General features: G+C 38.9%; 1 protein-coding gene across 4 annotated transcripts in view; it reads left to right on the top strand.

Moving 5' to 3' along the window:
* The window catches only part of LOC150076627 (uncharacterized), a 404,400-nt gene that overhangs the window by 60,061 nt on the left and 319,864 nt on the right, over window positions 1–24,475 (top strand). For all 4 annotated transcript variants that reach the window (XM_090386197.1, XM_090386196.1, XM_090386195.1 and 1 more), the window contains exon 4: window positions 19,060–19,360. In XM_090386197.1, coding sequence (XP_090242323.1) covers window positions 19,060–19,360 — 301 coding nt within the window. The remainder of the gene's footprint in view (window positions 1–19,059; window positions 19,361–24,475) is intronic.

Below are 24,475 nucleotides of genomic sequence, written 5' to 3'. Positions count from 1 at the left end.
TCTGAAAGAGCAGGACTATAACTGAAATATTTACAAGCTATACAAATATTTAAAATATTTACAAAAAAATAAACTACAATATTTACAAATATACAATATTTATTAATATACAAAAAACATTACAATGGAACATCAAATGTTAGACAGCGAATCACGTGCCCAAGGTAGATGAACGTTATGGAGACAGCTGTTAATAATTAATTGCATTTGTAATGACGTAATTGCCTCGCCCTCTTTTCCCATTAGCTCGAATAAATATCACTAGGAGGAAAACGTTTTTAATGTATAGATATTTATTTCATTATAAAAAGGTGTATGGTATATTTTTAATTTTGTGGTTATCTATAATTGTTTATTTAGTACCACTATATAAAGAATAAAATTATTATACAAGTATATGTAATTTGTATTATGAATTGTAATTTTGTTTATAGTTATATTATTATAATAACTATCATATAACATTTTTTTTAATATTAGATATGCAGTAAAATATTGTTAATACAAACTCGTTTATATGAAGCACATACCAGTCCCCTGAGAAAGGATAGGCTTTTCTATGAAAAGATATTTGTTTATTACAAAATTCGGTTAATATGTATTACACAGTTATTTTTCACCCCGTGAGAAATAAATATTTTAATTTTGTATGTTTAATACAAATCTTGGCAGAGCTATGTGATTATTGCTCCTATTATTGCCTTTGGTCACCCAACTCCCTACTTCTTGAAGAATGGCACTGACTTGTTAGAAATTGGCTTTTGTGTAAACAAAAGCAGTTTATGGTAGCTACAACGTCACGTGCACTGTGAAAAACATCTTTCTGAAGGATCAGTTGTTAAATTAACAAAAGAATAAAAAGTTTTTCTAAGTTTTTACATACACTTCCTCGCTCTCCACGGAAATAAGGTCAGTTGCAATTGTTACCCTAGTTCAAAGAGTCTTTTGCTACCATATACAGCAATCTATTTTTTGTGCCATTTTACCAGAGCTGATGTCATTTTTGGAACTTGTCTTTAAATTAATTTAAAATTTGTTTATATTAAATTTTATCTAGCAGTGTTATGGCAACAAAACAATGACTGAGAGAATTAAGACTGGAAATTAAACTAAAAATTATACAAGAGGCTGATAGGATGGAAAGAAGCAAAATGGACATTGCAAAGGGTCTGCATGGGTAGCACAGTGGTATCATCACCGTCCTCCCCGATGATCCTAATAAAAAAAGAACTATTTACTTTCCTAAACCGGATAAAAATATATCATAAAATATAGTTATTATTTCAAATTCACCATTTGAAGGCACAAATGGCCCAAGTAGCCTATGTGTCGTTAAAACCCAACAGCAACAACATCACCGTCCTCCCCACACAGAGATCGAATCCTGTTGATGACACGAGGAGCTTTAGTGGGCTTTTTTCACTCCATGGCTGAGTTAGTTTGTCTTAGGCGTAGATAGCAAGGTCCCCCCCCCCCAGAAACAGGTGTTTTTTTTATGCAGCAAATCGACTGTAGAGCACACACACAGAATTAACAGACAAAATAAATATATGGGTAGATGTAATCATTTATGGATGACCCTAATATCATAATTTTTTTTTTTTTTTGGACATTGCAAAGGAATACAACATCCCTTTACCTACTTTATCTACAATACGGAAAAACTGAAAAAGATTTGAAGAAGTGCTTGACACTGGAGCAGCAATGAAAAACAAGATGAATTGTTGGCACAACAAACACAAGGAGCTCAAAACAAAACTTTGAGTGGTACCAACAAATGTGTGCATCTAATTTGCCAATATCAGGTTCGATTTTGCAAGAAAAGGCAAATTATCTAGCTCATCAACATGAAATTAGCAACTTCAAATGCAGCAGTGGCTGGCTCCAAAGATTTAAAGACAGGAATAACACTTAGATGATTTATAGAGCTTCTTAATGTACCGTTATGTAGTAGTAGTAGTGGCATGTGATGCAAGAAAGCAAGTGTATGAGCTTATGCAGCATCAGCCAAAAAAAAAAAAAAAAAAACCACACCATTCCCTGCAAATGCCCGTCCAGTTCCTCCTTAAATTTATTCAACCTATCAACTTCCACAATGACAGATGGAAGTTTGTTCCAGCAGTTAACCACCCACTGGCTAAAGGCAAACTTCTGCACATCTGTTCTACATCTGTCCTTTCTTAATTTGAATTTTTGCCCCCTTAGGTTTGTAATCTGAACAAGTGGAAGGATCCCATCAGAATTCAGCGTGCTTAACCCATTCAAGGCCTTATACACCTCCTTATATAATCGACTTAATAATCAAAATAGCAATAAGAACTTAATTGACGGTACTCGCCTCAATTGATCTGCTTAGTATTGAAGTGGAAAGGAAGTTTAAAATAATGATTTTGAAGTGGAAAGGAAGTTTAAAATAAGTTAAAATAAATAAATATGGAATTGTTAAAACCTGTAATTAAAATTTACTCAAGGAAGAAGTGCACTACCTCGTCCTTGGTTGTCATTTGTAAAATATTAATATGAGAACAAGGTGAAGCCAATAGTCACAATGAGTGACTTTTGGGTAAAACATCTTCAGTTGGCAATGATAAGAGAAAAGGAATTATCTATTTAAAGAATTCCTATGTTCCCATAATTCTCGAGACATGTGGAAACCTTACGTGCGTAAGGTTCCAGACCGGTGAAAGGTTGGTTGGCAGTTTCGTGTTTAGAAAGTTAAATTTAGTGTTATGGCGACACCATTCTATGACAAGCACCTCGTATAGGAAGATTTTGTTACTAGATCCTAATTTAATAATAAGCACGTGTATTGAAGTTTTTGTGATGCAGTATTTTGTTGTAGTGCTTCCGATGTAGCATGCATTACAGCCGGATTGACATTTAATTAAATACAGCAATACCTCGCATAGCACTGTTAACTGGTACCGAAACTGTTCTGTGTTATGTGAAATTGTGCTGACTGAGGTATAATTATAATGGGTTTTAATTGGATGCATACCAGAGGAAGTGTCTATAAACAAATTATAAAAAACAATTTGCAGTTGATAGCCCATTAAAAGGATTTGAAATTAAAAATATTGCAAAAATTTTATTAATGAAAGGCAACATCATTAGAGATGAGAAAAAAAGCTTTATTGTTTATTTAGGTATTTCAATAATAAAGTCTGGTGAAGTCATCTCTTCTTTTTCTCAGCATACAAAAACTTGTATACCGAAAGAAAGAGCATCAAAGAAGCATTTTTGTAGCATTAAAACCCATTTTGTAAAATTTGCTGTATCTTGATCTGGATCGTTTAACATCTGGATCTCCATTCATAATCGCCTTGGAAGCCATGTCAACCCCCCCCCCCCCCCAAAAAAAAACTTTCCCCAAAAAAAAACTTTCTCCAATTCTTCTGTTGAAAATTTTTTTGGTGCCACGTCAATGTTATCCACTTCAGAATTGTTTTCCTCTTCTTCATATGCAGTTTGCTTGTGAATTTCAAGGAGAGTTGCATCATCTGTCATTTGCATGTGAGTTAATGCAGTCACATACATTGACAGTGTCAAAAAGTTTAAAATCACAAGTTTTTTCCGATTTTCACAATGTCTTTGGCAGTTGTCTGAATTTGTAATTCAAAACCAGTGAAATAATTTGCCAAATGGGGCAAAACATGCTGCCAAACAGAATGCATGTTGTTGGCAGCGATTTCTAGCCAAGATGCAAATATATTTTCGATCGTATTTAAAGTAGTAAAAAATAAATTGTGAAATGAAAAGCTATCATGTCTTGTCAGGATGGAATTAAGAATACTGAACACTGTTGCACTTTGCTAGTGACTGCCTGAGGGAAGCTACTGGCACATGTGCATGTGAGACAATAGAGTTGGCACTGCAGCATATATGTATGATTTCCTAGGCTACAAAAATACAGCATATATGTAGAGTACATGTCTAGGCTATTGAATGAGTTTTAATATGTACAGTAAATTTTTGACTTAAATTTAATTGAAAACCGTGTTATAGTGAAACCCGTGCTGTTTGACGCCATGCTAAGCGAGGTATTGTTGTATATAACGTTGATGTCACTTATTGGATATTTATGTCTCTTTATATGAATTAAACATGGTCCCTAATTTATTGTACGAATAAAATATTAATGTTATGTCTGTCTGTATTGGCAAACACTTGGAAGCTGTCTGGTGAGTCTGCTGTGGTAGGGGAGGACAATGTATGTGTTCTGTTTGGTGCTATGATTATGTTGGTTAGTGACATTATTTCTTGCAACAGAAATTGTGTGTTGGATTAGATGTGAAGGGTATTTCCTAGCTATGAATTTCTTTGTAAGATGTTGTAGTTCAGTGGATAAAATCGTCTTGTGAAGAACTAAACTTAATGGCGTTGTAGATTTGATTGTAGAGAACGGACTTTTTTGTACTGAGTGGGTGATACGATTGAAAATGAAAATATTTTCCTGTGTGTGTGTCTTTTCTATAGATTTTGGTTCCTAGTCTGGTGCCCATTTTATATATTGTGAGGTTAAGGAAGTTGATTTTATTGTCAGTTTATATTTCAAGGGTATATTTTAATCTTTCGTGTATTGTATTGAATTTAATAAAACGATTATCAATGGTGGCTACGTTTCCTATTAATAACACGTCATCCGCATACCGCATGTAGAGGTTAATACGCGAAGGAAAAGGTTGGAGTACTTGGTTTTCGATCGTGGCTAAGTAGATTTCTGATAAGGGAGCCGATATTCCTAATCCCATGGGGAGACCAAACATTTGGTCTCGAAAACGGAAGTGCCTAGCCTCAAGTAATATCGAGGTGAGTTCTAAAATGCTGTTGATGTTAAGGGAAGTGCGATTAGCTAAAGTGTTGTCTGTCATTAGGAGTTCACGTAAGGATTGTAATGTAAAGGGTAAATATACACTGGTGTATAAAAAATGGACATTGAAGGAGGCTAGGATGTCTTCCCCAGAAATTTTGGCGGTGTTTATATATTCAAAAGCTGGATTGGTGTTGCTGACTCTATTTGAAAATCTCATAAGGGGTGATATAATTTTAACCAAAAAGGTGGATAGATTAGCAAAAGTGGATTTGCTGAAAGAAACTATTGGCTATAGGGGGTTGCCAGGTTTGTGAATTGCAACAAATCCTCTCTAACCAAGATACCTACAAAGTTGACAATACATATAACATCTCCAGATTAAAGAACAAACTTGATGGTATTTTGAGAAGATTAAGATCTGATAAAGAAATCAACCTGCACACACTACAACAAATTGGCATGCGCAGTAACGTCCTTCCACACATGTTCGGCATTACTAAATTACACAAACCTGGCCATCCCCTATGGCCAATAGTTTCTTTCAGCAAATCCACTTTTGCTAATCTATCCACCTTTTTGGTTAAAATTATATCATCCCTTATGAGATTTTCAAATAGAGTCAGCAACACCAATCCAGCTTTTGAATATATAAACACCGCCATAATTTCTGTGGGAGACATCCTAGCCTCCTTCGATGTCCATTTTTTATACACCAGCGTATATTTACCCTTTACATTACAATCCTTACATGAACTCCTAACGACAGACAACACTTTAGCTAATCGCACTTCCCTTAACATCAACAGCATTTTAGAACTCACCTCGATATTACTTGAGGCTAGGCACTTCCGTTTTCGAGACCAAATATTTGGTCTCCCCATGGGATTAGGAATATCAGCTCCCTTACCAGAAATCTACTTAGCCACGATCGAAAACCAAGTACTCCAACCTTTTCCTTCGCGTATTAACCTCTACATGTGGTATGCGGATGACGTGTTATTAATAGGAAATGGAGCCACCATTGATAATCTTTTTATTAAATTCAATACAATACATGAAAGATTAAAATATACCCTTGAAATAGAAACTGACAATAAAATCAACTTCCTTTAACCTCACAATACACACGCACAGGAAAATATTTGTGATTTTCAATCGCATCACCCACTCAGCACAAAAAAGTCCATTCTCTACAATCAAATCTACAACTAAATCTAATTTAGTTAAGTTTAGTACTTCTCAGGACGATTTATCTGCTGAACTACAATATCTTACAAAGAAATTCATAGCTAGGAAAATACCCTTCACATCCAATCCAGCACAATTTCTGTTGAAGGAATAATGTCGATAACCAACATAATCAGAACAACAAACAGAACACACACACATTTTCCTCCCCTACCACAGCGGACTAGCCAGACAGCTTCGCCAAGTGCCAATACAGACATAACATTAATATTTTCTTCGTACAATAAATTAGGGACCCTGTTTAATACATATAAAGAGACACACGAATATCCAATAAGTGACATCAACAATGTTATATACATTAATTAAATGTCAATCCGGTTGTAACGCATTCTGCATCGGGAGCACTACAGCAAAATATAGCACCACAAAAACTTCCAATACATGTTCTTATTATCATCATAATAGCTTCAGAACTAATCAAGCCAGCACTGAACTTACACAACACGTACACTCTCACAACCACAATCCCCTAATTGATTCAGCCATTGCAATTATTAAATTACGATCTAGTTACAAAACCTTCCAACACGATGCGCTTGTCATAGAATGGTGTTGCCATAACACTAAATTTAACGTTTTATAATTTGCCATTCGACGAGAGTCTTGTCATGGTGGAAAATTTAGTATACAAAGACTCACTTTTGTGTTATGCTGCAATTCAGATGGCAGTACAAAAGTATGCCTACTTGTGATTGGTAAGTTTTCCAAGTCAAGATGTTTTAAAGCAGTTAACCAATTTCCCTGTGATTATGAGGCCAATAGAAGTGGTTGGATTATAGTTGAAATTTTTCAGTCTTGGTTATCAAAAGTGGACAGAAGAATGGCTTCAGAAAAAAGGAACATTTTGATGAGTCTAGATTGTTGTACAGCACATTCTGCCAAGACACTTAAGTTGACAAATATATATATGGCTGTTGTTTTTACCTCCCCAATAATAGCAGTTTAATGAAACCACTGGATCAAGGCATTAATTATAACCCCAAGAGAGCATACAGAGCCTGCCTGATAAGGTACTATGATCTGCAACATAGCAGGGAACAATTTGCAGCCAAATTAGAATGTCTTGGATGCTATCCGTAATCTTGTTATTGCTTGGGACAGTATTGCATCAAGTGGCATTAGCATTAGTAGAGGCATACGATGCAAGAAAGCAAGCTTAGGCAGCATCAGCTAAAAAAAAAAAAAAAAAAACCGCTCCCATTTCACCCCTCCGTTCATTCCAAATACCTCTCCAGCTCAGCCTTAAATTTGTTTAGGCTATCAACTTCCACAATAAGAAATGGAAGTCTGTTGCACCGATCAACAACCCGCTGGCTAAAGGCAAACTTCTGCACATCTATTCTCCATCTCTCTCTTTCCTCAATTTGAATTTATGTCCTCTCAGGTGATTATTCTGAGCAAGAGGAAGAATCCCATCAGCATTGAGCATGCTCAAACCATTCAAGGGTTTACACCTCAATCAGATCACCTCGCAGGTGCTTTGTCTCCAGACACTGTAATTTGCAAAACTTAAGCCCTTTCTTCGAAAGAGCAACCCTTCGTTCCATTCACTAATCTTGTTGCCCTTCTGCATTCTCATTCCAACAGCTCTACATCCTTCTTAAAATGAAGCCTCCAAGACCTGTATAGAGTACTCAAGGTGTGGCCTGACCATTGCCTTAAACAAGGGGATAATCACCTCCTTATCCCTGCTAGAAAAGTTCCTGTATATCATTGACAAGACACCATGAGCTACTCTTGCAGACCATCTGCACTGCTCAGAAAACTTTATATCTGCCTGCACAATTACCTCAAGGTCCTTTTCATTCTCTACCACTGTCAGTGTAGTACGACAGAGTTGATACGTTACTCTGGGGTTACTGCTTCCCATATGTAATACTTTACATTTGTCAATATAAAACTTCATTTGCCACCTCTCTTCCCCCTCGACATGGGCACCTGTATGTGGTGAGGGGACCTCCCAGTGATGCTGCTGGGCTTCCAGATTAGCATCACTAGGATCCAATGCCCACAGCCTAGGTTCCAGGCTAACATCAATGGAATCTGGTATGTTTGCCGTGCGCTGCGACCCGTGGAAATTCGGAAAGGGGGATCCTGGTGGTTGAGCAGCCCAGTTTCAATACACCACTTTGGCCACTGCTTCGACAAGACGGGTGGTCCTGGATGGCTCGGCCAGGATTAGTCGGCTGGTAGGTTCGCCTGCAAGGGTCAACCGTGTCGCTGCTGTGCCCCTACTCTCAAGGTCCAAGAGACAGGACTCCAGCTGGCAGAGGTGTGGGTATAGCATCTGGGTAGCCCTGGCGTTCCGCTCCCAAGTGCATTTTTTGCATGCCGGGTAGTGGGCGTCCCTTTTGGGCTCCGTGGTGGGTGGGGAGCCCGGGCACTGAATCATTCCCAAACACTCATGAACCCTGAAACCCCAAACTTTTCTCCTGGGACCTCCAAGGTCCCTACCTGATCAAAATACAGATGAAGAGAATGCGACTAATGCAGCCAAACGGCCAAGAAAGGAAGAAAAATCAGGACTAATCCCAAGCTTTTTGGTTATCCATTCCACATCTGAAAGATCCTTTGGAAAGATGTCGCCCTTCTTTATTCAGAAGGGCCTGGAAAGGATGGCAGGTTCGCCGAAATAAGTCAAACAGCTATGCTCTGGCGACATCTTAATGGAAACCAAAAATGAAAAGTACTCAGAACAGCTTCTTCGAACCACCTTAATTGGGGGAATTCCGATTATAGTCACCCCTCATAAGACATTAAATTCATCTCGTGGCGTGATCTCGGAATTGGATCTTATGGAAGTGTCATAGGAAGAAATCTGTTCTGAACTTAAGCCACAAGGAGTGACAGCTGCCAAGGGAATATTCATACGTAGGGATGGGAATTTAGTACCTACTAGAAACCTGATCCCTACATTTAACATGCCAATATTACCTAATGAGATTAAAGCTGGGTACCTGAATTGTAAGGTAAGGCCATACGTACCAAACCCTTTAAGACGCTTCAAGTGTCAAAAATACGGACACTCGCAAATGGCCTGCCATGGTTCCCTTGCAAAGGACACTTGTGGTGCAAAGGACCACATCGAACGCAAAGGACCACATCGACGTTACCGAGGAGGAAATCTGCTCGGAATTGAAGTCACAGGGAGTTATTGCCGTCAAGAGAATTAATGCGCGTAGGGATGGGAAACTGGTTAAATCCAGAAACATTATCCGGACATTCAATTCACCTAAGTCTCCTGATGAGATTAAAGCTGGCTACATAAACTGCCCAGTGCCTCCATATGTTCCGAACCCTTTACGGTGTTTCAAATGCCAGAAATATGGACACTCACAAATGGCATACCATGGTTCCCTTGCATGCGCTCGATGTGGTGCAAAGGACCACGAAATAACTGGATGTTCAGCTACGAAAGCTGCATGTATTGACTGCAATGGAGAACACCCTGCATATTCAAGAGCTTGCCAGCGGTGGAAGAAAGAAAAGGGAATACAACGACTGAAGGAAGAACTTAACATCTCATACCAAGAGGCCAGGAAAGCAGCTAAACCAGTAAGTAGCGGTAAAGCAACATATGCCGAAAAGGTATCCATTAAATGCTCGATTGGCACCCAAACGGATATGACTGTACCACCAAAAGAGTCATTCACGCACATCGGCCACTATCTATTAAGTTCAGTAAAACCAGCACAGAAATCTGTCAGCTGCCACTCCAATATCGGTACCTCCCAATGCTCAAGCACTATCAAAAGCGAGCACTAAAGTAACAGTACAAAATAATCAAGAGCCCATGCCAGGACAAGAAAAAATGGATATCAAAACCAAGGAGGTACATGACGATTCAGTCTTGGAACTCTTTATGGAGGAAGAGATGGACACAGGACAGTGCCCATTCTTCCCCATAAAAGACAAATCCAAGACTGATAAAAGTAAGCCCTCAGCACCTCGGAAGCCGCCTGATGGACCCACCAAGCCAAAATAATGGCTAAAATCCTACAGTGGAACTGTCGTGGATTCCGACGAAACATTAACGACATCAAGGCACTTCTGCAAAAGTACAAGCAATTGTGCTTTTGTGTACAGGAAACCTATTTAAAGGCAAATGATGACCCCACCATACGTAACATTACAATCATTCGTAAGGACAGAATTGGGGACGGTCCTGCTCATGGAGGAGTTGCAATCCTCATGAGCAACCAGATTCCCTTTCAGCCTTTGCAACTTACAACCAACGTAGAGGCTTTAGCAATTCGCCTTAAAGTGGGGTTTTTATTAACTGTTTGCTCTCTTTATTTACCACCTGGTATTGACATCCAGGAAGACTTTGATGATCTCGTCATGCAATTGCCTGAATTATGGACATAACACTGTGGGGTAGTGCTAACATTAATGGAAGAGGACGAGTCATGGAGCGTATGCTCACTGACAATGACATCTCCCTTCTCAATGTGGGAACAAAAACCTTCTTCCACATGCCTACCTGTACGTTTTCTGCCATTGATCTTTCTATCTGCTCCCCCTTCTCTCCTTCCTTCAGTTATATGGGAGGTGGAAGAAAACCCATATGGAAGTGATCACTTCCTCATGATAACCACCTTAACTAGTGGTAGACCATGTCAGCCATTTAGTTTACCGCGATGGAAGATTTATCAGGCTGACTGGAATGCCTTTCAACATCTGGCAAATCTTGACATCGCTACACTCAGTCGGGAACATATCAATGATGCAGTCGCGTACGTTACAGAAAGTATTGTCCAAACAGCTGCAATTGCAATCCCAAAAACATCCAGCCGGTTTCCACTATTTCCTAAACCTTGGTGGAATTCAGAGTGCACAACAGCAAAAAAGGCACAAAACAAAGCCTGGAGGATATTCCATCGATATCCCATGACCGATAATCTAATATCATTTAAACGTGCAAAAGCACGCTATATCCAATGACAGAGCCAAAGGAAATCTTGGATCCATTTTACATCATCCATAACCCAGACTGCCAGCTCAAAAGTAGTCTGGGGCAAGATCCAGAAAATGAAGGGAAAATACCCACCGTGCTCTTCGGTGATTCTCGAGCACAATGGAAGTCTAATTGCAGACCGAACTGCAGTTGTAAATACTCTAGGGGAAACATTTGCCAAAACATCTGCAATAACATCATTCCCTCCAGAGTTTATGGCCCTGAAAGAGAAATGTGAGAAACATCCATTAAACTTCTCTTCAAAAGGGCTTGAACCATATAACAATCCCTTTACACAGGAAGAGTTAAATGCAGCACTCTTTCTCACGCATGCAAGTACTGTCGGGCCAAATGACATCCACTACGAAATGATAAAACATTCACCACATTCTAAAAATCACCTATTAATTTTGTTTAAAAGAATCTTTCTTAATAAACAATTTCCGGGTTCCTGGCAGAAAGCAATCATTCTTGCCTTCCCAAAACCAGGAAAGGATCCTAGATATCCAAGTAACTATCGTCCTATTGCTCTGACAAGCTGTTTGTGCAAGGTCCTGGAAAGAATGGTTAATGCCCGCCTTGTGTGGTATTTGGAAATAAATGATCTGCTTTCCAGGACACAGTGCGGCTTCCCAAGAGACAGAGCCACTTTGGATCATTTAATCCGACTTGAAACATACATTCGTGACTCTTTTATTAAATCCGAGCATCTGGTAGCAGTTTTCTTTGATATTGAAAAAGCGTACGACACAGCCTGGCGATTTGGAATATTACAAGGCCTCTACAACTTTTGTCTTAGGGGTAACCTTCCTCTCTTTAATAAAAACTTCCTTTTGAATTGTCATTTTCAAGTCTGTTTAGGATCCACTCTCGAGAGAGAGTTCTGTCAGGAAGAGGGAGTCCCACAAGGGTTCGTTCTAAGTGTCACGCTTTTTGCAATCAAAATAAACTATCACGGAACAACTTCCGGCCACGGTAAACAATGCCCTGTATATTGACGACTTTACTATATTTTGTCATTCATGCAATATGTGGGTCATTGAAAGGCAACTGCAGAAAACCATTGATCACCTTACATCTTGGTCATTGGCTAATGGGTTCAGATTTTCATCACAGAAGACCGTTTGTGTATACTTCTGTCGCAAACATAATCTTCATCCTGAACCAGATTTTAGGCGTGGACAAAACAAAATCCCAGTCGTAGCAGAAGTCAAATTCCTCGGACTCATTTTCGACAAAAAGTTGACATTTCTTCAACATATTGTCAGCTTAGGACAAGGTGTGTTAAGGGGCTTAACATCCTTCGTGCCCTTTCTTCAACTACATGGGGCACAGATCGCTCTACCCTTCTTCGTCTCTACTGAGCCCTTGTCCTTTCTAAACTTGATTATGGGTCCCAGGTATATGTATTTGCTAGAGATAGTGTACTTCGGTGGTTAGATCCAGTTCACCATCAGGCCATTCAGACAGCCACAGGAGCATTTTGCACATCTCCAGTCCAAAGCCTTTAAGTTGAAGCAAATGAAAACCATCCCTATCTTTTCAACATAAGCAGTTGTCTTAAGATTACACCTTTAAATTGAAAGCCCTTCCTGATCATCCCATGTGGACATCAGTTTTTGAGCCACGTTGGGAAAATCTCGATAACACCAGTCGGACTGCCAACAGACCTTTTGGTATTCAGATCCAAGGGCTATTAAATGAACTAAACATGACGGTAGACACCTGTTGCCCAGTCACCAAGGCAGCTCCTTCCACCCTGGTATGCACATCTGCCAATTTGTGATTTCTCATGGAGATCCCAAGATCATGGAGAAGGCTGAAGCACCGCCGGCCTTCTATCAACAACTCTTCGCATCACATAGAGAGCAGTACTCTGTCTTTCTGCCAGTCTATACAGATGGCTCAAAGTCAGAATCTTATGTGGGATCTGCTGTCGTATTTCCTCACAAGACATTATCATTCAAGATTGTACAAGAAGCTAGCAGTTATACTGCAGAGTTGCATGCAATTGAAATAGTCCTTGAGTTCATTATAAATAGTTGCAGGCGCCTCCGTAGCCAGGTGGGAAGGAGCAACAGTGCGTAGCACACGCTTCTTGATTAGACCGGGGTTTGAGCCCGTCACCACCAAATACGGAGAATGCGGAAAGGTCAGGGAATGACCACCGCCATATTCCTGGAGCAATATGGCCTTAGTTGCTAATGCTCCTAAAAAAAAAAAAAAAAAAAAACCAAAAAAAAAAAAAAAAACCATTATAAATAGCGATTACCAAAGGTACTTGATTTACTGTGATTCATTGAGTGTGTTACAGGCTCTAGTATTGATGAGGTACAACTCTCATCTGGTCCTGTCCCCGGATCCAGCAGATGCTTTGTTCTGTCTTTGAATCAGAATTTGACATTCGCTTCTGCTGGATCCCAAGCCACATTGGGATCTGGGGAAATGAATTAGCTGATACCGCTGCCAAATCAGCCAATTCCCTGGATTGTCATTGCCTGTCAGTCCCCTATGCAGACTACAGGCAAATAATACGCTCTAAATTGTATTCCCAATGGCAAGACTCTTGGCACGGACAGACCACGAATAAACTACACCATATTAAGCCTGTAATCATGCAATGGCAGTCCAATCTATGCAGGGTCCGAAAAAGAGGAAGTTGTTCTTGCTCGGCTCCGCATAGCCATCTCACACACTCCTTTTTGCTGAGGGCGGATGGCCCATCTATGTGTGAGACGTGTAACTACATTTTAACTGTTTCTCACGTTTTTATTGAATGCCCTGTCTTTAGACAATCTTTTTCTAGAACTTTTTAATAATCTGGCTGAACCATTTACACTCAGTCAGATTTTAGGTGACAGAGATGTCTTGACGTTTTTAATTTTTTACACTCGATCAATTCATACACAAAGATTTAAGTTTATATTTTATACCTTTTATATAATCTTTAACCATAGTATCATATTTACCTTTTTGACATGGTAGCCTGTTTTTAGGCTGACCAATATTTTTGTATTAGTTTTATTTTTGATTTGGCGCATTATGGCCACAGCTGCCAGTGCGCAATTAAAAACCAAACCAAATTGCCACCTCTCAGCCCATCTGCTCAACATTTCTAGATCCTGTTGCAGCAGCGTACTGTCATTAGTGCCCTTGACAACCCTGCCAACCTTCATATCGTCTGCAAACTTGGACATTTATAAATTCAGAAAACATCAATGGACCCAACACTGAACCCTGAGGGGGCTCCATTAATAACATTAGTTCATGAAGAGCAGTGTCCATTGATTACCACTCTGTCTTCTCTCCCTCAACTACCCCATTATCCATAGCAGCAATTTGCCTCCAATGCCACACTGCTCCAATTTGTGCAGCAGTCTTCCATGTGCAACAGTATCAAAAGCCTTTCTAAGATCCAAATATATGATCAAAGTTATTCTCTGCATCCCAGTTCCTTTGTGACCACATAGTATCCAATCAAATCGGTCAGACAAGACTTCCCCTTAACAAAGCCATGCTGTGTCCGAGCTATAACCGAAGTCTTGTCTAGATGATCCTGCAGTGCTTCTTTAACCAGTGCCTCCATTAATTTTCCTGGAACAGAAGTTAAACTAACAGGTCTATAATTACTTGTCGTTCTTTGATCCTCCTTTGTAAATTGGGATGACATTTGCACATCTCCAGTCCATGGGTACCTCCCCTGAGTGCAAGGAAGCTCTCATAATTATGGCTAAGGGTTTGCTTACTTCCTTTGCTTCCTCCTTTAATATAACTGGATAGATCCCATCCAGCCCGGGTGCCTTTTTTATGTTTATCTTCAACAATTTCTTCTCACTTTTCCTCTCAGTTATTACAAAATCATCTAGCTCACTACCAGAGTTTAATTCACCTCTGGCATTCCCCTCCCTGAATAACTCCTTGTGTGAATGTAGATACAAAATACTCATTTAGTTTGTTAGCCACTTGATCATTAACAGTTGAACCATCAATATCCAGTGGACCAATCTGATTAATGCCTTTCCTTCTAGAGTTTACATAAGTAAAGAACACTTTGCTGTTTTTCTTTGCATCCTTTGCCAAAGATTTCTCATAATCTGTGATATAGGTGAATTAAATTCTTTGAATGTCTCCCAGTTTGAATCTGCTGTTGGCAACATCATTAGTTGATTCCACCATATAGAATTTAAATACTTTCTCAGACCACTGTAGTCGCCTTTACGAAAGCAAAAACCCTTCCCTTTACCCCTGATGGTAGTTACCTCTTTGAGTAAATCCCACTTCAACACACTGTGATCACTGCCACCTAGTGGTTCCTTTATCTGCAGATTCTTAATGCATGAAGAATCACTACTGATAATCAGATCAAGAGTATCACTCCCTCTAGTTGCCTCCCGAACATGCTGATGTAGAAAACAATCATCCAATAAATCGACGAAAGCCTTGCTAGTATGTGAGTGACCAAACCACAAATTCCAGTCAATATCTTCGAAATTAAAATCCCCTATTATAAGACTTTGATGGCAGTTCAAAACGGAATTAAGATGACAGTACAAAAGTATGCTTACTTGTGATTGATAAGTTTTCCAGGCCAAGATGTTTTAAAGCAGTTAACTAACTTCCCTGTAATTGATACCAATAGAAGTTGTTGGCTTACAGTCAAAATTTTTCAGTCTTGGTTATCAAAATGGAGAGAAAAATGGCTTCAGAAAAAAAGGAACCTTTTGATAAGTCTAGATTGTTGTACAGCACATTCTGCCAAGACACTTAAGTTGACAAATATATATGGCTGTTGTTTTTACCCACCAATACCAGCAGTTTAATGCAACTACTGGATCAGGCCATTATTTATAACCTCAAGAGAACATACAGAGCCTGCCTGATAAGGTACTATGATCCGCAACATAGGAGGGAACAATTTGCAGCCGAATTGGAATGTCTTCTCTTTTTTTTTTTTTTTTTTTTTTTATGAGAACCCCAAACACGAGAGGTATTAGAACCTATAGTACTTAGTACCGTGCTTGAGTTTGAGGTTAAGAAGACGAAAGAAGATATTTGTTGACATTGGACTTGAACTTCTGTAGACTGTAATTTTCAGGAAATACGTATGAAGGAAGATTGTTCCAGAAAACGGCAGTTGAATGAATAAATGAGGAAGATGAAAAGTTGGTTCTGTGGGTTTGAAGTTGGACAGTAAATGGATGTTGGCTGGTGGCGGCACGTGTTCGGACTGTTTTGAAAGAGAGAGCAGGAATTATAGAAGCCAATTCAGAAGAACAGTGCCCATGGAAGTATCTGTAGAAGAGGCATGCAGCAGAAACAGTGCGTCTATGAGAAAGCGAGTGGAGAGACTCTGTTAGAGATGAATCATTAATTAACCTAACTGCCCTCTTCTGAATGGAATCAAGAAGCCGGAGAGAGGTTTTGGGGGCACCACCCCAGATATGGGAACAATATTCCATGGCAGGGCGAATTTGCGATTTATACAGAGTGAGAAGCTGATTGGAAGAAAAGTAATGCCGAGAGCGAAAGAGAAAACCAAGTTTTTTAGATGCAGAGGATGCAATATTTGTAATGTGCTTGTGCCAAGAGAGATTAGAAGTCAGGGTAATCCCCAAAAGAGATATATCATTTTGCCTAGAAATCGGAGTGTCACTAAAGATAAGCATAGGAGTAGAAGAATCCTTTTTGCGAGATATAAGACAAGACTGAGTTTTAGAAGGGTTGAAATCAACTAAGTTGTCTTTGCCCCACTGGAGAATTACCTGAAGATCGGCATTTAAGGAATTGGTAGCAGATTTTCGAGAAGTTGAAGCTGATTGAGCAGGACAAGGTTTCTCAAAATGGAAAGTTGAATGCAATGTGCTATCATCAGCAAAACTATGGATAGGATTTCCAGTCAATGGAAGAAGGTCATTGATATACAAGAGGAAAAGAGTGGGGGAAAGAACTGAACCTTGGGGGACACCGGCATTAGTGGAGAAGTTAGAAGACAGAGAGCCATCTACCATCACCCTCAGTGAGCGATCAGAGAGAAAACTGGATAACCAATTACTAAAAACAGTTGGCAAACCATAAGATGGAAGCTTGTTTAGAAGACCTTTATGCCAAACACGATCAAAAGCCTTTGAGATGTCAAGAGCAACTACTTGTATTTCACCGAACCTTTCCATTGAATTAGTCCATAAATGGGTAACATAAGCCAGAATATCTCCAGTGGATCGACACTGACGGAATCCATACTGGTGATCGTTGATCAGACGGAAGGTTTCTAGGTAGTTTAAGAGTTGGCGGTTAATTGATTTCTCCATTACTTTAGAAAGAGTAGAAGTAATAGCAATGGGACGATAATTGGATGGGAGGGATTTGTCACCCTTTTTAGGAACTGGCTGGATATGAGCAAATTTCCAAGCAGAAGGAAAAACACCTTTGGAATAAGAAAGTGAAAAAAGGCGGCAAAGAATAGGAGTAAGTTCAGGAGCACAGGTTTTGAGAACAAGTGGAGAAATACCATCAGGACCTGGAGCTTTCTTAGCATCAAGATTCATCAAAATCCTTCTGATATCCTTTTGACGGAAGACCACAGGAGGCATTGAATGGAGCGTGTTGGGAATGGTGGGAGGTGTTTTACCAAGATTATTAATACATGAGCTGGAAGAAAAATGGGATGCTAGCAGGTCAGCTTTATCCTTGGCTGAAGTGGCAACAGAATGTCTTGGATGCTATCCATAATCTTGTTATTGCTTGGGACAGTATGGCATGAAGTGTAATAATCAACTTGTTCAGAAAGAGTGGCGATGATAAAGAATATCTTCGAAAAACATAGTCTAGCAGATGAATGTGATAGCAACATTCGTCTGCTATTCGAACGGAGGAATTTGAAGGAGCATATGGATTTTTTTGGCAAATCTTGAAGACTTTGTGAAAGTGGATGAAGAAGTTGCTACCACTGCAAAGCCAACACCAGAAGAGCTGGTAAGCACCTAAAAAAGATGCCCAAATGCATTGAACTTAATAGAGAATATGTTGGCTTGCAGTTGATAAAGAAATAACTATTGCATTTGATAATGCCTGTGGTGTAGTTAAAAATTCGTATAGGACGAAAATTGCACAAACAACATGGGATTCTTTCTTTTTAATAAATGTATCTAATTTAAAGTTAATGGTTTTGTATGTCTCCTTTTATATATTAAGATTGTAATTCTTTTTACTGTGATACTAAAATATTGTATATATCAAAATATATACTGTACAATATTTTCATTTCTGTTAATTGCTTTTTTCTTAGTTTATCTTACAAATAAAATAAAATCTTTAAAAAATATGTTATTCCTATTATTGCATTGTTAGACATGACTTTTTTGTTTTTATTTTATTTTATTAATTTAAATTAATTTATTTTATTATTTATTATTATTCTTAGATATACAGTATGTTCCAAAAATATGGTAAATTTTTGACACCTTTGGGGGACCTCATTATTACAAAACGTGAAAATTTAGATCCCTTGAACTTTGTATTAATGAGATTCAACAGTATATATATATATATATACACACACACACAGAGAGAGAGAATTGGATCTAACAGGCAGAAAATTGAATGGGGTGCCATAAAATAAAATAAATTACTTAGGGGTGCCTTTATTAAAAGGAGGTCGAAAATCACTGGACTATATACTTTTGTATGAATAAAATTGCTTTTGAGCTAACAATTTACACTTCTCCATTGTTATCAATAAAAATTAATGTGGCCTGCCTTAATTTTTGGTAAAAAAAAATTGGATGCCCCTGTTTGTCTGGATTTTTTTTAAATTCATTGTTTTTGTACTATTAGCCAGAGTTGATTTTGGAAAGTTCAAAATTGGTGATATCCATATACAAAAATTCAATTGGATTGTAGTAGAACACAATGAAAAATGGCTGCTATGTTTTTACTTTGTGTACTGTTATTCTGCTTCAGTGTCGTTGGTATATGAATATTTTTTTATAGTATATGTACACTAATTTACTATATTTATGCATATCAAAAAATCTTTCAGAGTATGTATTCCAACTACTATAATCATTTAAGTCCACCACAACCACCTGTGCCACCTTCTATTCAGCCTCCTCCTCCACCTCCACCACCTCCTCCACCACCACCTCCTCCAGCAGAAGAAACATCTGATAAGCAAGTTAGTACTGAAAAATCCACATCTGATCATAGTAATGATGGTCAGGATTCTGTTCATTCTTCAGTATTCCAGTCACCGGCAGGCCCTCTTCTTTCTACTGGATCATCATCAGGAAATTTTCGATTCGGATCATCCCCTTCAAACCATTACTTAACTTCAAGTAAACGTGAGTATTATTTGTTTTGATATTTATTTATTTATTCATCTCTTATCACACAGCAATACTAAAATGTAAATTAAACATAGTGTGATCAAATAATGATTAAAAAAACCAAACACATTAAAGGATTTGTTGATTGCAAGAATTAGTGGTGTAGAGGTGCCAACTGCACCTTCATGCTGACAAAAATTAAAAGATTAAAAATAAGCTACCAAAGGAAAATAAAATTAAAATACCAAATAGATAAGTAGGGGCTTTCACTCACCCAAGCAAGCACAGAGGCTTAGTTTCTTGTTTAAAAAATTTTGCAATAGCTGCCTGAGACAAACAAGGAAACAGTGTGTGTCTGTATTCACCTGTTTAGTTGGTGCAGTGGGTTTTCCCTTGCTTGTTTTCAGCAGCAGTTTTCATCAGGGTGAATGTAGGTCCCTCCCCTCCTGCTTTTATATTTGATATTTTAATTTTGTTTTTCTTTGGAAGTTTGATTTTTAATTTTCTTAATGTTTTTCTAGCATGAAAAGTGGGTTGGCACCCCTTTAGTACCACTTGTGCCAATAATTTTTCTAATATACAGTACTATTAATTTTTTTTCAAATCATACAGAAATACAATTCCTAGATGGAAAATTAATCTTTTGCAGTCTGGAATTAAATTCGCAACCTTCCTATTTGGTTCAGCCAATTAAAAAAAAAAAGAAAAAAAGTGGAATGCAAAAAAATGCAAACGTAACATGATGTTCACAAATTGTTCATTCTTGAAGGCACATGAGATAATATGAATGAAAAGTTTGGGAACATATTTTGAAACAATTTTTATCATATCTTCTAGAAACATTGCTTGGATAAAAAACGTCATTATTCAGTAAATCAGTATTAATCAAAGGTAATGAAAATTCAGCAGTAAAATTCATTTGCCCTTCCGACCCACTATTTTGAACATGAATTCTAATAATCTTTTTTGTTCCTGAAAAAAGCCTTTGGTGTATCTTAGACCCCATATTCCTCTTTAATGGTACAAATTTTTGCAGGCTGGCTGCAAGATAGAGAGACCTAGCCTTTGGCAACTATTTGAGGCAGCAAGATCAGCTAGTGCATAATTTTGCTTATATACTCTGGTTAGCATTATTAGAGGCATATGATGCAAGAAAGCAAGCTTATGCAGCATCAGCCAAAAAAAAAACCTTCCATTTCACCCCTCCATTCGTTCCAAATGCCTGTCCAGCTCAGCCTTAAATTTATTTAGGCTATTAGCTTCCACAACAAATGATGGAAGCCTGTTCCACCAATCAACTACCTGCTGGCTAAAGGCAACTTTCCTCACATCTATTCTACAACTATCTTTCCTCATTTTGCCCCCCTCTTGGATCTTAGTCTGAGCAAGAGGAATAACCCATCAGCATTCAGCTTGCTCAACCCATTAAAGGCCTTATACACCTCAATCAAATACCTCGCAGGTGCCTACTCTTCAGGTGCTGCAATTTGCAGAATTTAAGCCTTTCTTCATAAGCACACCCCATTGTTCGCTTTGCCAGTTTTATTGTCCTTCTTTGTACTCGTTCTAGCAACTACATCCTTCCTAAAATGAGGCCTCCAGACCTGTACACAGTATTCTAGGTGTGGACTGACCATTGCCTTGTATAATGGGATAATCATCTCCCTGTCCGGCGCCTCCATAGCCAGGTGGGAAGGAGTAGCAGTGCCTAGCACACGCTTCTTGATTAGACCCGGGTTCGAGCCCGTCACCACCAAATACGGAGGATGCGGAAAGGTCAGGGAATGATCACCGCATATCCCGGAGCAATATGGCCTTAGTTGCTAATGCTCCTAAAAACTAAATAACAAACAAATCTCCCTGTACCCTGCTAGCAAAATTCCTATATGTCATTGACAAGACTCCATGACCTGCCCCGGCAGCCCATCTGCACTGCTCAGCAAACTTTATATTAGACTGCACAATTACCCCCCCCCCCAGGTCTTTTTCACTTTCCACTTCCCTGAGTGTAGTACCACACAGTTGGTACATATCTCTTGGGTTATTGCTACCCATATGCAGTACTTTGCATTTGTCAACATTAAACTTCGGTTGTCACTTCTCAGCCCATTTGCCCAACTTATCTACATCCATTTGGAATAGCATACTGACTTTCCTATCATTGGCAGGGTTGTTAATCTTTCTATAATCTGCAAACTTGGACATTAATCCTAATATACCTTCATCAATATCATTGATAAATATTCAAAACAACAATGGCCCCAACACCGAACCCTGGGGAACTCCACTAATAACATTTTGTCCACGAAGAACAGTGTCCATTGATTACCACTCTCTGTCGTCTCCCACTCAACCATCCTTTTATCCACTGTAGCAACTTGCCCTTAATGGCATACCTCTCCAATTTGTACAGCAGTCTTCCATGTGCAACAGTATCAAAAGCTTTCCTGAAATCCAAGTATATGATATCAAAATTATTTTTGGCATTCAGTTACTTTCTGACCACATCATTGTATCCAATCAAATTGGTCAGACAAGACCTCCCTTTAACAAAATCATGTTGTGTCTTAACTATTACTGCAATATTGTCTAGATGATCCTGCAGTGCTCTTTAACGAATGATTCCATTATTTTTCCTGGAACATAAGTTAAACTAACAGGTCTGTAGTTACTAGTGTCACCTTTTGTGAACCCCCTTTGTGAATTGCTGATACATTTGCACACCTCCAGTCCATGGGGACCTCCCTTGAGTCCAAGGAAGCTCTCATAATTATGGCTAAGGGTTTGCTTACTTCCTTTGCTGCCTCCTTTAATATAACTGGATAGATCCCATCCACCCCAGGTGCCTTTCTTATGTTTAACTTCAATTTCTCCTCTTCTTTGCTCTCAGTTATTACAAAATCATTAAGCACCCTGCTACAATTTGATAACCTTCTGGCATTTTCAAACCTTAACTCGTCATGTGTGGATGTAGATGCAAAATACTCATTCTGTTTGTTTGCTATCTGAGCAGGATCATCAAGAGTCAAACCATTGATATCAAGTGGACCAATCAGATTCATCCCTTTCCTTTTAGAGTTTATATAAGTAAAGAAATCCTTGCTGGTTTTCTTAGTATCCTTTGCCAAAAATTTCTCGTAATCTGCCTTCGCCTGCCTAACCTCCATTGTGACATGATTTCAGACTATGACTATATCTGTCATAGGCTTCTGTGTCGCCTGATAATTTATATGCATCCCATGCATTTTTCTTCTCTATCACAAGTCTTATTAGTTCATTTGATAACCATTTAATCCTAAACCTTGAACGATATTTCTTAATAGGTATGAAACTTTTAGTAGCTTCCACGATTAATTCCTTGAATGCTTCCCACTTAGAATTTGCTGTTGGTAACATCATCAGTTGATTCCACTGTACAGAATTTAAAAACTGTCTGAGACCACTGTAGTCACGTTTATGGAAGCAAAAACCCTTTCCTTTACCCCTAAATCCCACATCAGTACATTGTGATCACTGCCACCTAGTGGTTCCTTTATCTGCAAATTCTTAATACACGAATGAACACTGCTGATAACTAGATCAAGAGTATTACCCTCACTGGTTGCCTCTCGAACATGCTGCTGCAGAAAACAATCATCCAATAAATCCACAAAAGTCTTACTTGTGTGCAAGTGACCAACCCACAAGTTCCAGTCAATATCTGGGAAGTTAAAATCCCCCACTATAAGACATTCTGATTTACTAGCCCACTCTATTTCTCTGTACAATTGTTCATTGTACTCATTCGAGTCATTAGGCCTATAACACACTCCTACTCTTATTTTTGATTTCGCAGTGCTTATGTCACACCAGACTGACTTAATAATGCACTGTTCATCTGTATCAGCTGGATGCACTTCTTTTGATTTTATGTTTTTCTTAATTAACAGCATAACACCTCCTCCTTTCCTTTCTTTTCTATCCTTTCTGTACACATTGTACTCCCCAAATTCCAATTCTGCGTTCCTGATATCTGTGTGACACCACTTCTCTTATATCCCAACAATATCTGCCTTTGATGTCTTGACCAACACTTCAAATGCATCAAATTTATTTACTACACTTCTAGCGTTGGTATACATGGACGTATTCTTAGTTACCCTAACACATCCCATATACCCACCTGTTTCACGACGACTGCCATCAGTCCCTGAAACCCCCTTTCTCCAGGCTGCAGTTTATTCTAATAGAAGTAGTTCAAGAATCACCTTTACCTCTGCCTGCAGCTACTTTTAATCTTTTAGTCTGTGAATCCCCCCAAGCCAGCAGTTTTCCGACTCACCTAACACTGACTCGTTAGCATCAGCAAATATTCTTGCACCCTTTCCATTTAAGTGTATCCCCATCCCTGTAGAAGCAGTCTCTCCTGTTAACAAGCACAGATCATGCTGATAAAAATTCTACCCCTTGAGCCTTGCACATTCTCTCCAGGTCCGAATTGATTGACAAGGCTGTCATCATGTACTCCCTCCTATCGTGTCTGCACAGAATTGCAGACACTTTCAAATTTAACCCTAAATGAATACTTTTTTGTAACATTGTTCTGTACTTGTTAAGTAAATCTGTAGATCTCCTACTCTTAATGTCATTGGTGCCAAATCTATCCTTTTTACAGTGCCTGCCTGGCAACCCAATGGTCGCGGGTTCGATTCCCGCCTCGGGCTTGGATCAATGTACTGCAAAAACCTTGGGAGGTGCATTATGGCCACAGAAGCCTATGCGCCAACAACTACCAAAAAAAAAAAAAAAATCCTTTTTACACAATATACTACTCGTCCCTGACAGTAGAGTCACCAACAATATCTAACTCCTGTTGGACCAGTGCATTCTGCCTTGGAGATTGCGACTGTGTTGCCTGATGCCCAGGAGTGAGCTCTGGCGTTCAGTTGGGCAGCTGAGGGCTTGATGGGCCCCTCATATTAATTTCTTCGGGGGCATCTATCCTACATTTCACGCTCTCATAGATGCCCATTAGAACACTAAGTTGATGTCTAATTTCTAGACACTGTGTATCTGACACACACAAAGACATCCTCCTATATAATGTTCTGTTCCAGAGAGTTCGGCAAACATTTCTCAAGTTGCACATTT

This window comes from Mastigoproctus giganteus, chromosome 12 (genome assembly GCF_048544385.1).
Source record: "Mastigoproctus giganteus isolate SK-2022 chromosome 12, ASM4854438v1, whole genome shotgun sequence".
NCBI classification, from domain to species: Eukaryota; Metazoa; Arthropoda; class Arachnida; order Uropygi; family Thelyphonidae; genus Mastigoproctus; species Mastigoproctus giganteus.
This window is presented reverse-complemented; position numbering and strand designations above follow the sequence as displayed.